Source organism: Physella acuta, unplaced genomic scaffold (assembly GCF_028476545.2).
Source record: "Physella acuta isolate Inbredline_101_S28 unplaced genomic scaffold, ASM2847654v3 ptg000949l, whole genome shotgun sequence".
NCBI lineage: Eukaryota > Metazoa > Mollusca > Gastropoda > Physidae > Physella > Physella acuta.
The window spans coordinates 175,445-188,523 of NW_026732466.1; the positions used below are offsets into that span (position 1 = coordinate 175,445).

The 13,079-nt window shown below is 35.7% G+C and overlaps 1 protein-coding gene across 1 annotated transcript in view; it reads right to left on the reverse strand.

Moving 5' to 3' along the window:
* LOC131953763 (dual 3',5'-cyclic-AMP and -GMP phosphodiesterase 11A) overlaps positions 1-13,079 on the reverse strand; it is a 121,221-nt gene that overhangs the window by 81,454 nt on the left and 26,688 nt on the right. The window contains exon 4 of the mRNA XM_059317121.1: positions 1,402-1,557. Coding sequence (XP_059173104.1) covers positions 1,402-1,557 — 156 coding nt within the window. The remainder of the gene's footprint in view (positions 1-1,401; positions 1,558-13,079) is intronic.

Here is a 13,079-nt window from a genome sequence, read left to right on the forward strand (position 1 = left end):
CAGACGGTTATAAAATAATTATTATGCATGAAGTTATTTAAGCCTTGAATACTTAGTATAATGTTGTTTAAAAATAACACTAAACCCCTATATGAAAAAATGCATGCGTTATTTTCTGATATAGATTCGGGATTTAAATCAGTGAAAGGATAGGTTAGGTACAAGGTGAAAGAGAAAACGAAGTCAAAGAATCAGGTGAACTCGAAATCGTCAGGTCAGAAAGTGTAACTTTACATTTCTTTTCAATACTAGAACTACATTTTTGCCCGCGTTCATCGAAATTAAAATGTCTTAGTAAATAGTTATTTTCGCAGGGATTAGCTATTTCGTTTTACTACTATCAGAGTAAAAATGTTGCTGAATTCAGAGTATGATCCGTAGGTTCAAATCCCAATTCTTCACTTTTTTTAAGCATAAGGTTAGTCTAAGGAACTTACAACTAGTGAAATAAGACTACATTGAGTGCCGTTACAGCTAGGTAGATCCGTATCAACTTTTGAGCGATTTCCGATAACCGGAAGTGGTACTTTTTCTACTTTGAATTTTTCAAAAGCCTATAATGCAGATCCTTATTTATCACGATTCCAATAGCTTCGAGTTGTCTCCAGGACTTTTAGTTCGTTGAGGCCCATATTGATCTCGACTAAAATAGTCTCAATTAGCCAGTATTACATTGAGTGGATTCAGATCCTTATTTATCCCAATAGCCTCAATTAGCCTGCAGTACATATCCGTCCAACCAGCACCTTTCTCTCAAGCGGAAAGAAATCTGATTGGTTATGGAGAGACGTGTGGGAGGAACGTAATAGAACCCAGATTTTTAATTACTTTTTAATTATCTTTTTATTTTTTCAAAATTACGCCGGACATGACACGTCATTCAATACAAATTTGTGTTCTGAACTTTGAAACTGCTTGTAAAGCCTACAAATGATTAGCTTTTTTTAATGAAAGTATATTATTTTCAGGAAATTGTATGTATCGCAATACATTTTTTTTTTATTGTTGTTGTTATTTTGTAATTATAATTCTAGAGTTGTTTCAGAATTCGTTTCCTCACTCACACAAATCGTTCCTCATATCTAATTAAGTTATGCGTTTAAAATCTAAAAGTTGTGGCCTTTTTTTAAAAAATATCGACAGATCTTCATCTGTAGAAAATGATTTCCCGTGGGCAGATAATTTCGTTTCCTCAAATTATATTTAAAACCTGTCTTAACATTTAAAGCAGCACTGAATGAACTTTCTAAAATATCCAAGAGAACAAATTTTTAAAAAATGTTTAAAAATAAATAAATTGAGTGCTTGCAATTAAAGAAACCCTTCTAGCATTGACCATTTTAAATATTTCTCATTCGAAAAAGTTGGTTATAGTAGAGATAATTCACGTTTAACACGTACCTTTTCATCGTCTTTGCTGAATCCCTCGTCCTTGCTTTTGTTCAAGGCCTGTGCCACGCCCACTATGTCGTTGTCGGCATTCTTGATCGGCATACAGAGCAGGGTTTCCGCCTGATAGCCCGTGATTTTACCCATTTCGTCGTTATAACGGGGGTCCTGGTGAGAGATATCAATATATCGTGTGGGTATATCAACATATTGCACAGAAAGCGATATATATGACGTTATCCTCTCGCTCTCTTTCTCTCCATTACTCTCTCTTTATATGAATACATATAGCGGGAGAGATTTATGCATGTTCACACACATTATATATATATATATATATATATATATATATATATATATATATATATATATATATATATATATATATGCATATGTATATATTTATATATATATATATATATATATATATATATATATATTTATAGAGAGAGAGAGAGAGAGGGAGAATGTAAGAGAGAGAAAAGGAGAGATAATGAGAGTGAGGCATAGATATATCATATGTATATTATTTTATTATTATACAAAAGAGTGGCAATTATGATTTGGCTCAAAGAAAGTGTCAGTATAATGGTGAGGGTGAGGTTCCTATTTCGCTAGACCGGGTTGTTTGTTCAAACATCTTGTTAGGATATCGATTCAAGTTTCAAGTAATAACAGTAGCTTCAATACACCTTCAGAGAAATGACTACCTATCTTCCTTGTGAACCTACTCTATCATAAAGATGTTTGTGTTTAAATATCCCGGGGTTCAAAATACAGGGGAACTCTTTAATCTTAGAGTTTCCCGTCCAAGATAATATAGACAGTCCACATCTTAGTATAGTTTAAGTTAAAAGTACTAGAGGCTTAAAACAGCTACACGGTGTTCGGTGACTTTAAAAAACGTTCCGGAGAACGACAGAAAAGCGATCGAAAGTCTCCAGTCAACGGAACCAATCTTCAACACCGGAAAGTGAAATTAAGGGCGCGTGGCTATTTTTAGACACGACGGATATGACGACAGGGGAGAATTTCCGTCTTACTTTGACTAAAACGAAATTTATGACCGTTTTAAAGTAGTCTTGGAAACATTACATTTTTTTTAAAATTAATTTTCTGGAACCGCGAAAAAAAAAGAAAAATAAATTGGATTTTTTTTTTGTCAATCCCAGGGTTAATTAGATTAGATTTTTACTTTTTAAAATGAAACAATTCACCGTCATACAAAAATTATGTCATCTTTAATAAGCTAACTGTCTGTAGCACTCCTTTTTTTCTTATCAAGAAAAGAATGCGAAAAAAATTTCATAACATGTTGTCATTTTCAGCTGTGCGAGACGCCGGTATAAAAAATATATTGGAAATCAAAAGTTGACAACCCTTAAGCTAACACGAAAATATTAATTAAAACAATCGTTTTGCTATATCAAATGCATTTTTATTCATGTCATGTGGTTACTTTTATATATCTTGAATACAACTGTATGGGCCTTTTGTTATAGTAAATGTATTATGCTCAACATGTTTCAGCTTCGCATTTGTCTCTTATAATAAAAATCGAATTTTCGCTGCTCCAAAATATATTTGTTTATCATCCTGAAAGTCAAAGCAACAAGAATAAAAGAGATATCTTTCTTCAAGGCGTATCAATGTAATGTCTTAGTATTCTTGGACCAATCAATTGAAAGGTTAGTTAAAGTAAAGATACAAACAAGGTGAATTGTAGGTCTGTTTTTTTTTTGTTTTTTTGGGGGGAGTTGGGTTCGTGTGTATCTTTAATTGTATATAGACATTCGTTGACAGCACAGCAGAGCCAGTGAATTTAGTTAATTTCCCAAACATGTGACTTTTTATTCTGTATTAACGATCGATGGCTGTAGTTGTTCCCCTTTAATGAAAGCCCCCTTGTTACCTCCCTGCACTATACAAGCTAACTAGGAAAGGGACATAATTAAACCGGGTTCTCCTGCTCGCTGCTTTTCACTGGACTCCGTTACGTAAATTAAATTATCGACCCCCCCCCCCCCCCCCCGCCACTTAAGATTAACTGGTCGTCCCAGCAACATTAAGCCGGAAGTTGTTTTTTTTAAATTGCAGACGTGAAATTGAAATTGCTGTGATATTTTCTGTCTTGTTTTCTAAAGAAAATAAAATTATTACACAACAAGACGATGGAGGGTTATTTCAAGAACTGGGTTCTGTTTTTACTTCTTGTAACTCGATAATTGAGGGTTAGGGTGCCATGACTGACACGGTGAAGATTGAATGACCTTCAACTTTAACCTTAAATAAAATCCCTGATTTAAACACTTCCTCCCGGACACGAAGATTCACTCGGCCTTCTGGGAAAAAATAAAATAAAACCGGAAGTAGATTTTCCCTAGGCGTATTGCAGGTTAGACCTCTAATTCACGTTGTGGAGTCTATTAAGGATTTAATTCAATACAAGTTTAAGAAAATTTGGCACTTGTACATCAATAGGAACTAGATACGTCTCTCACACAGTAATGGTATAGGATACGAACTTTTGATTGATCAGTTTCTGACCAGCTAAACAATTCAAATGAACCTTTTTAATAATTTAACAAGTCAATAATTTTAACAAATTTTATTTATATTTGCTTTGCCCGACTAATTTTTTTTTAAAAAGCTGAAAATGTAATAAATTTAATCAAGCAAAGTAGACAATACAAATAAAACTGTGTGCGCTAAATTAGGAATCTTCTTCTTCGTTCTAATTGTAATGTTGAAATTGATTTCCTCAGACACAATTAAGTATTACGTGTCAACTTGATATACGTTATATAAGCCGTTGAGTCCGATTTCAGCCTGCTTTTCTTTTTGTATTCGCTTCTAAAGCCGTTGTCCAACCAAGAATATACTACTAGTACGCTATGATTCCAGTATATATTTTAAAATGGTGTATGATATTTTCTAAAAACAATTGAGTCAAAATGTATTGTTTCACTTATAGAAAAAAAAATGGTTTAAGTAAACATTCCATGTTTTTTGCAACCATTATTGAAAACGTAAAACACCCGTAAAAGAATTTTTGATTCGCAAGATAAATCTAACAAAACAAATTAAGACCAACGACACAATCCCATACTGCTAGGCTTGTAACACTTTTAATTCTGTCCGATTTTGCACGAATTGTAACACCATCTATGTAGGTCATTTAAAATGGTGGCTTTTCAATATGCGTATAGATTTGCATACATCTATTATTGTAAAGACGAAGACTCGACGCCACCAGAATTCTCTTCGTGCCGGGGGGGGGGGGGGGAGATATAATATCTTCTCTTTATATAGAAAAAATATACTTTTCTCAGTGTCCGCCGCCCCCCCCCCCCCCCGGAAAACCGGAAAATGTGTCCGCCCTCCACGAAACTTCAAGTACCCGCTGGAGATAAAAGTCTGAAATAAACACTGGACGCCACTACCCACTCACTACATCTAAACCTTGAAGATCAAACCGCAAATCATGCCCATTTCTCCCATTCGTCCTTTCTCTGCCGTCTAGCCAAGCACTACTATGTTAATCATCCAGATTTTTGCCGCTACGTCTACATCTATCTCCATCCACACTGACTGAACACTAAAACATACGGACATCACAAATGACTGCGTTAATCTCGCTCTACTGCTAGTGTTGAGTGTGCAGATCATTCGTTTTGTTCAACATATTCACGACAACGTGATTCGTCTTCGTAAATATCTTTGTTACAGAGCAAGTAGTATTGGTTAATTGATACAAGTTTTAAGCAGCAGTATTAGTTATGGGGGGATTGGGGGGGGGGGGGGGGGGGGGGGGGGGCTCCGGTAAAAAATACTTTTGTAATACTCGTTAGAAAACAGTTATTTCTTTACAGCTAATACTAATACGAATCAAATAGTAGACTGGGTTATTTAGTAAAATATCATAATAAAAAAAAACGCAAAATTTATGATACTCGTTCTTCTGTTTTTCAATCCAAGCCTAACTCTGACTCTAACCACGATAACAGTATCGGAGTAAGTTATTGCTATTCTAAATAATGCATATAACAAAACGTGTGAATTTATTTGAAAACTAAATAATGAAGAGAAAACAATATCGATCTTGTTCTTGATAATTCAAAATGAAAATGAAACAGACTAAAATACACTGCTATTTGTAATCCGCAATCATAGCTACTGGACTTAGACTAGAGGATAAAATGTTATGTATTTTATATTCGACAGGTATTTTTAATCTCAAACCCTAATACATGGTCTTAGTTTAGAGAATGAATAGGAATGCATCCTGTGTTAGATGGGTGTTTTAATCTCCAATCATGTATCCTGGTCCTAATTTACAGAGTGAAAGTTATAGACCAGTTCAGCCCATCAATACTTTATCACAAAGCCAACCCATCTATACACTACAAAACCACCCCCTCAATATACCACCAGTTCAGCGCATCAGTATACCACCAGCTAAGCCCATCTATATACCACCAAGCTAGCCCATCTATGTACCACCAAGCCAGCCCATCAGTATACCACCAGTTAAAAGGTAAACAGACCAGTTCAGCTTATTGTTACACCAAGCAAGCCCATCAATATACCACCAGCTCAGCCTATCAATGATAAACAGACCAGTTCAGACAATTGTTACATCAGCAAGAAAGCCAATCAATATACCATCAAGCAACTTTTTATCACAAACTCAGCCCATCGATATACCATCAAGCATCGCTATACCATCAACACAGTTCAGTCCATGAAAGGTAAACAGACCACTTCAGATTATTGTTATACCACCAAGCAAACCCATCGATTTACGACTCGACCTGCTCATCGATATAATACCAACCCAGCCCATCTATATGCCACCAAGCAAGTCCATCGCTATACCACCAGTTCAACCCACCAATATACCACCAAACCAGCCCATCTATATACCACCATCTCAGCCCATCGCTATACCACCAAGCTAGCCCATCTATATACCGCCAAGCCAGCCCATCGCTATACCACCAAGCCAAACAGACCCATACATCAACACGTGACCCCTACAAATTAGACAGGTATTTCTAATCTCCTACCCTAATCCCTGATCTTACCGTAGAAAATGACGTCTCGCAGAGTAGGTAATATACGATCAGAGCTCCTCCCCGGGGGGTCTGTGCATGTTGGCCCCAGAGCTCTCGGGCGTCTTCAGGTATTTAGAAACTACATCCAGTGATCGATTCTTCAATCTGGGATCTCCTAGCATTAACATGCGGTAGTTACGCGCATTCTATTCAGTCTACAGAGCAGGCCGAACTAAAGAAATAAAAACCTTCATTTGTGAGATGAATTTTTTTTTAGTTCAGTGCCATTCGTGGCAAATATTCAAGCATACGCCGAGCAGAGCGTAGGATAATTTAATTAAACACGAGATGGGGGAGGGAGGGAGATTGTTTCGACTAGGAAATCGATGATATTGATAAAGCAAAAAATAAATGCATGTAAATATGTGAAAAAAGTAATGAGATTCTGTTATTTTTTTTTTTTATTTTTTTTACAGCGTGAATTTCGCCGTACAGAAGAAAGTGATATTTTGTAATTAGCTTATATACGTTTTGAGCTGTTTATCGAAATTAATAGATTGTTTCGTTGCTTTTAAGTAAAAATATTTTTTTTATAAACAAAAGACATTGGTGTAAGCAGAGTTCAATTGGTCGACGTAGTAGGGTCGGTAAAGCTCCTGGCTGCTAAACAGAAAAGTCACGAGTTCGGTAAAAAGTGCATATCCCCGGGCATATGTTGGAGACTGCAACAATCTAGGAGAGAAGGCTCCAAAATCTCGCAGTTTGTTCTTGGATGGACAAAGGCTATAGAAACAAATACAGAAAGAAAACCAGGCTGGAATAAGAGTCAACTGCCTCTACGGCGCATAGGATATTAACACTTAATATCTAATTATGTTGGAAGAAACACCGTCCAAAATTACAATAAGAATAAGAAAAAACTGAGGTCTTGATTAATTAATTAAAACATAGAGAAAATTTCAAGGTTGTGTTAATGAAAGTGTTTTTCATTTTTTCAAATAACTCGGATGTAAGCTAACTGCATAACTAATAGCTGTTTTAAATTATTTTGAATTCGGTTACCTGAAAAATACGCAATCGGAAAAAGTACGCAAACAGAAAACTGAGCAAATACAAATTCATTATAATACTACACTTTAATTTTGTCGTATTACGTGAAGATGTTTTATTATGCTACAGTGTATATGTGGTCATTCTTTGTTTATCTTATAAATGGTTGATTTAAGAAAAACATAAATGCCTTTGCGCACATTTTGTGTGCTCAGCTTTCCGTTGGGCAGCTTAGCATTGCGTATCTTTCCGGTCACTTTTAAATTGGCAGGGTGAGTCTGTGCATCAACAAGCAACAGGTTAGTTTCCGGCTAATACTACCAACGAGCTGAACTAAACGTAGGCAGCGTCTAGCTAGAGAATGTGGGTAAAGCTCCCTTTCGGCCCTGGTGGCAGGTGAAGTAGAGTAGAAAGGATCTAGTGGTCAACATCATGACCAACCGCCTTTACTTTCGATTCGGGCAAGTATCCATTCAGACAATTATCCATGCGGGCAAATATCCATTTGGGCAAGTGTCCATTCGGAAAGTGTCCATTCGAGCGATTATCCATTCGGGCAAGCGTCCATTCCGGCAAACTACCTTCGGGTAAACGGCATTCGGGCAAGCCTTTTTTTAGGAAAACGTCCGTCTCCCATTTATTTATATAGTTGTGTGCTGTGGTGTGTATGTGTCGTCGATATGTCCTCACTTATGTACAATACAAAATGAAGCCAATAGCGACGAGGACACAGTTCAACCGAATTACATTACACTGTAGCATCAACCCTGCACGCTCGCATCAAATGGTATTTGCGTACCTCCCCGGGACACACACTCGACCCCAGCGTCCAGACGTCGGTGTGACGTCGCTGTGTCCACAGGCTCGAACAAACAGACGACCATCCAGATGAGATAACAGCAGACGATTGGGTGCCACGATCAGGGACGTGTGTCAATATAGTTTTTGAAACGAGGCTGCTGGGCCAGTGTTGACGTTGTGACTAAATGACTATGGTAATTTTTATAACAGTGATATCTGAGCAAACATAAAAAATTGACGTTTCTGTCTATATTAGAAATTGTAATATTGAGATAATATCATGAATAGATAGCGTATAAAATAATGTTTGTTTTAGCGGACTCTTTCAGTCATTTCTTTTTAGGCATAAAAAAAAGATAAAACTTGGGAAGGATATATCCATAATAAATAAAGCCATTAAAGCATTTTTATTTTCAAATTAGTATTCAATATTCTTAAAGTGCAGAGTTTCTTTCAGCCATGTCTCAAGGGTGGGTGAAATTGGGGGCTAGTGACCCCTTGCACACCCAAAGCTTCAGGGAGAAAATAGAAAAAAATGCATATAGAAAATACATAGACTACCCTAACCAGTGTCGATCAGCCACCCCGGGAATTTAAGTCCACCCCCCCCCACCCCTTTGTAAGTTCCATGTGTCTTCCCCCCCCCCCCCCATGGAGAAAAATGTCTGAAATAATCACTGGTAAAAATGAAACGATGACATATACAGTCAAGAAAACACTAGAAAGTTCCCCATCATGAAAATTAAATAATGTAATGAAAACAGTGTACAAGAATATATTTTATACTGTTCATGAGCAAGCAAGTACTGTAAACCTACATCGCGTTTTGTTTTTCAATACAAGGCGACAGAGTAAAAAAATATCAAAATAGCTACTCGAGTCTTTGTTCGCTTTCAACAACAGTGGGGAAAAAAATTCGCTTCTTAAATTTCTAATTATATGTTCACAAAAGCTGGATTGTTGTTGACTTTTTTGTTTTCTTTTTTTGTTTTTCGTTTTTATATTTATGTAATGGAGTAGTTTAAACATTAATATAAAATCCAAAAAGAAAAGCTTGTTTGTTTTATGTGTCACTAGTTCATTGAGGCCGTTATTTATTCATGTAAGTCATTAATTCTTTGAATATTAATAGGACAGTCATTTTTTTTCCGTATGTACGTCATTTGATAATTAAATATTGCAGGAAAAGTTTTAGAGCATTCCAAATAAACAAAATGCTGAAGTATTATTGTTTCAGGTACTTATTAGCAAGTGTATCGTTATTAACAGCATGTATACGCAAGAAAATATCCTGCAGAAATGAGAAGCACGCTTGAGCTATCTAGAACTTGCCATAACGAACGAACAATTAAACAACCGAAGACGTCTCAAATCAAGCTGAAAGGGAAATCAATTAGCGACAGTTTCCGGTAAATCATTAAAGCGTGACGTCACGTTTCAGTTATCAGCTAATGGCAATGAATTGAAGCAATTACCTCGAGCATAATGGCACCGTTTGTTTTTATTCCTTCCATGACTACACAATCAGTTTTAGAATTGGAATTGCAGCTGATACAACTACAAGTTTAACTGTGAATCGAGCTTCTATCCAGCTTATACGGAAAATTCATTCGTTTGAGCAAATTTTCAAACCGACCGTTTAAAAGATTGTCAAAAATATATTTTTTTTTTTAGCCTTCCTCCTCTTCGTTCTTAATTTTAATGCTGGAAGGGATCCCCTCCAACACAATTAAGTGTACGTGTCAACTGGTTATTGGCCAAGAGGCAATTGACTCCGATTTCAGCTTCCTTTTCTTTTTGGATTTTCTTCCATAGTCTTTGTCCAGCCAAGAACAACCATGGGCTTTACCACAAGCTATTTCTTTAAATTTAATTTTTTAAAATTCCATTCTTTTTTTAAAAAAAAAGCAAGCAATGTCTATTATTTTTATTTCAATATTTACTTTTTAAAAATTTCGAAAATTTTGAGTTTAATAAATCGATATGTAGTTGCTACATTGAGCGAACTGAGGCGAGATAAATTAATTGGCTAATTTAACGCCTTAATAAAGCTTTAATCAAAAAAAAAAAGCTCTTATGGAAACATCGCCTGAAGGTCATAAATGACATCGCGTTTACTGTTGAAATCAGATCAATTTTTTTCTTACATTTAAATTACTCTCTTGTCTTGTCTGGACTGGATAATCACGACAAATGGCGGGGGGGGGGGGGGGGGGGGCTACTCTTAGAAGAAATGTATTTATTTGGGCAATCATATTGAAATTGAAATCAATATTCGCACTTACTTTACTCTCCAGAGCTATACAATTTGGAGCAATGTTGTCTTATTTTTAAACAAAACGTAGGAATTTCAGGGAGTAATTCATAGAAAATATATTTTCATGACGATTTTTTTAAGCCCCGTGCAAGTAGTGTTTCGTTCGTTTTATGATAATGGCTATAGTTTGTTTCAGCTACCCCAGCAGCTAAATGGACAATAAAGTCAATAATATTTCTAGTACGGGCTATTACAAATCAGAATTGGTTAGGCCTAGGATCTGAGCTCCAGACTTTTGATTCATCAGTCGTGCTCTCTACAGGTCGACCACGCCATCCCATACTTAGAAAAAGCATGGCTATTATATTTAGTCCTCCATTGCGACACACTATACTTGTAGAGGGGGAGAGAGGTGGATATATATGCAGGGCCGGCGAACCTATAAGGCGAACTAGGCGGTCGCCTAGGGCGCCATCCATAGTGGGGCGCAAAATGTTAAATCACTATTATCGAAAAGTACCTAATAATTAATAACTTTTATAAAGGAGTCACGATCTATTTCGACACCCAGGACGAACTATCCATTTGGCACCCCCAAAATTAGGTCTATAACCCCATATCCTTAATTTGGAAAGGTCGGGGCGATTTTTACCAGTCACTTTGCCTTTTTAATTTGGTGTCACATAATTGATGTAGAAAACGATTAAATAAATACGTTATTTAAATTTCGAACATTTCAAATGGTTATTTAATTTTAATAGGGCTTGTAAGTCTCGTTTTCTCTGACTTTGAATTGGAAATCTGACCTGGTGTACAGAGTTTTGTAATGACGGGGTGTTCAAAGTATTGTACTGGTTTGGTACGTTTTGATGATTCGTTTAGATTTGGGCGTAACGGCGGAAGGCTGTTGCTATGGTTTCGTACGCATAAAGTGCCGAAGTGTTAAAGTGTGGTATTTTTTATTTGGCTGTTGTGTAGTTGTAGGTCTAGTGGAATCTGATTGGTAATAGAGAAATGAGAATGCAGGTAATGAAGTATCGTAGTTCTGGAGTTCGGGAGTATTGATTCTTGTGGTATTAAAGTATGGAATGAGATTGACTGTTAAAGTGTAGTAGTAGGTCCAGTGAAATTGTTGATTTAGAGTACCGTTTGTAGAGCTTAGTGAAGTTAAACGAGTTGATGTCGTAGTTTGATATGTGTTGTGAATGTAGTAGAGTATATCAAGTAGTCGAGTTTATCGTAAGTTAGATGATTTCAATTCGGTACGGAACACACTACAAAGAAAGGTAGGCGTTCTCTAGTTGAAAAATCTGTAGTTTTTTAGGAATCTATATTACCACTTTCAATATATATATATAGCAGGGGTCGGCTCTTTTAATGTCAATATGCGGCTCTCCAGTTCCATAATAATTATATTATTTTATTTTCATAGCTCATAAAAATAGTATACTGAAAAACAACTTAAAACAAAATAAAAACACTAAGAATAGGTGTAGTAGAGCGTATACAGACTGCTGACAGCTGAATGGACACAAGGCCCAGCTCCACAACTGTGCTGTGTCAGCCCCGTGGCAGTGGTTCTATGCTTTCCTCTACCGAAGTGCACATTTTTTCCCCCAAATATTTTCAATAGTAAAGGTTATTTTATTCAGAAGGCAATTTTGTATGTGTCAGTGTGCATTAATTTGACTTGATAGACATATTCTTATAGTTATTAACTCCTAAATTGGGTAGGGATAGTTTAATAATAGGATTTTACTATCCCAAAAAGAACTAGTTGAAATACTTTATTATGTTTTGTGCGAAACATGTGTATGTTTTTATATAAATTAATATTTTTTCATACTTAAACCCATTAAAAAACATATTTAGCTAATCCTAATCAAATACCATAATATTGAAGAACAATTATTAATGGCTCTTTAAAAACTGGGAAATTTTGTAAATTGCATATTTGGCTCTTCCACCTCAAAGGGTTGCCGACCCCTGATATATAGTATTAAATAGGATGGAATGTATAACTAACCGTTAACTTTGTTTTTCAAATTAGTTATTTTTTTAATATTTAATCATTAATTCTGACTTTAGGGCTGGTGAGTAGGTCACCAACCAAATGAACGGCTCAATAATACCTGCATGAGCCTTATAACTGGTTGGTGACCTAGTTACCAGCCTTATAGCAGCTACCCGTGTTCAATTGTTTGAACGGCGTCCCCTTATTTAGGGGATCCAAAATTTGCAAGTGATAGGTAAAGTGGATACAATTACATGTATAGTATCACAATCTAAAAGAAATATGTTATAATAAAGCTACCACTTTTGGACTTTTAAATAAAACCTACAGTTAAGTAATCAATAAGTAAAATATATTATTTTTACAAAGTTTACATAGCTGATGTAAAAGAATTATTATAATTATTACGTAATGAAATTTAGATTGTTTTATTGTGTTTTACAAGCATCTCTTAGTTACATTAGTTTAATTTAGCTATTCTTTTTAAAGCTATGTCCCTTGAATAAAATTT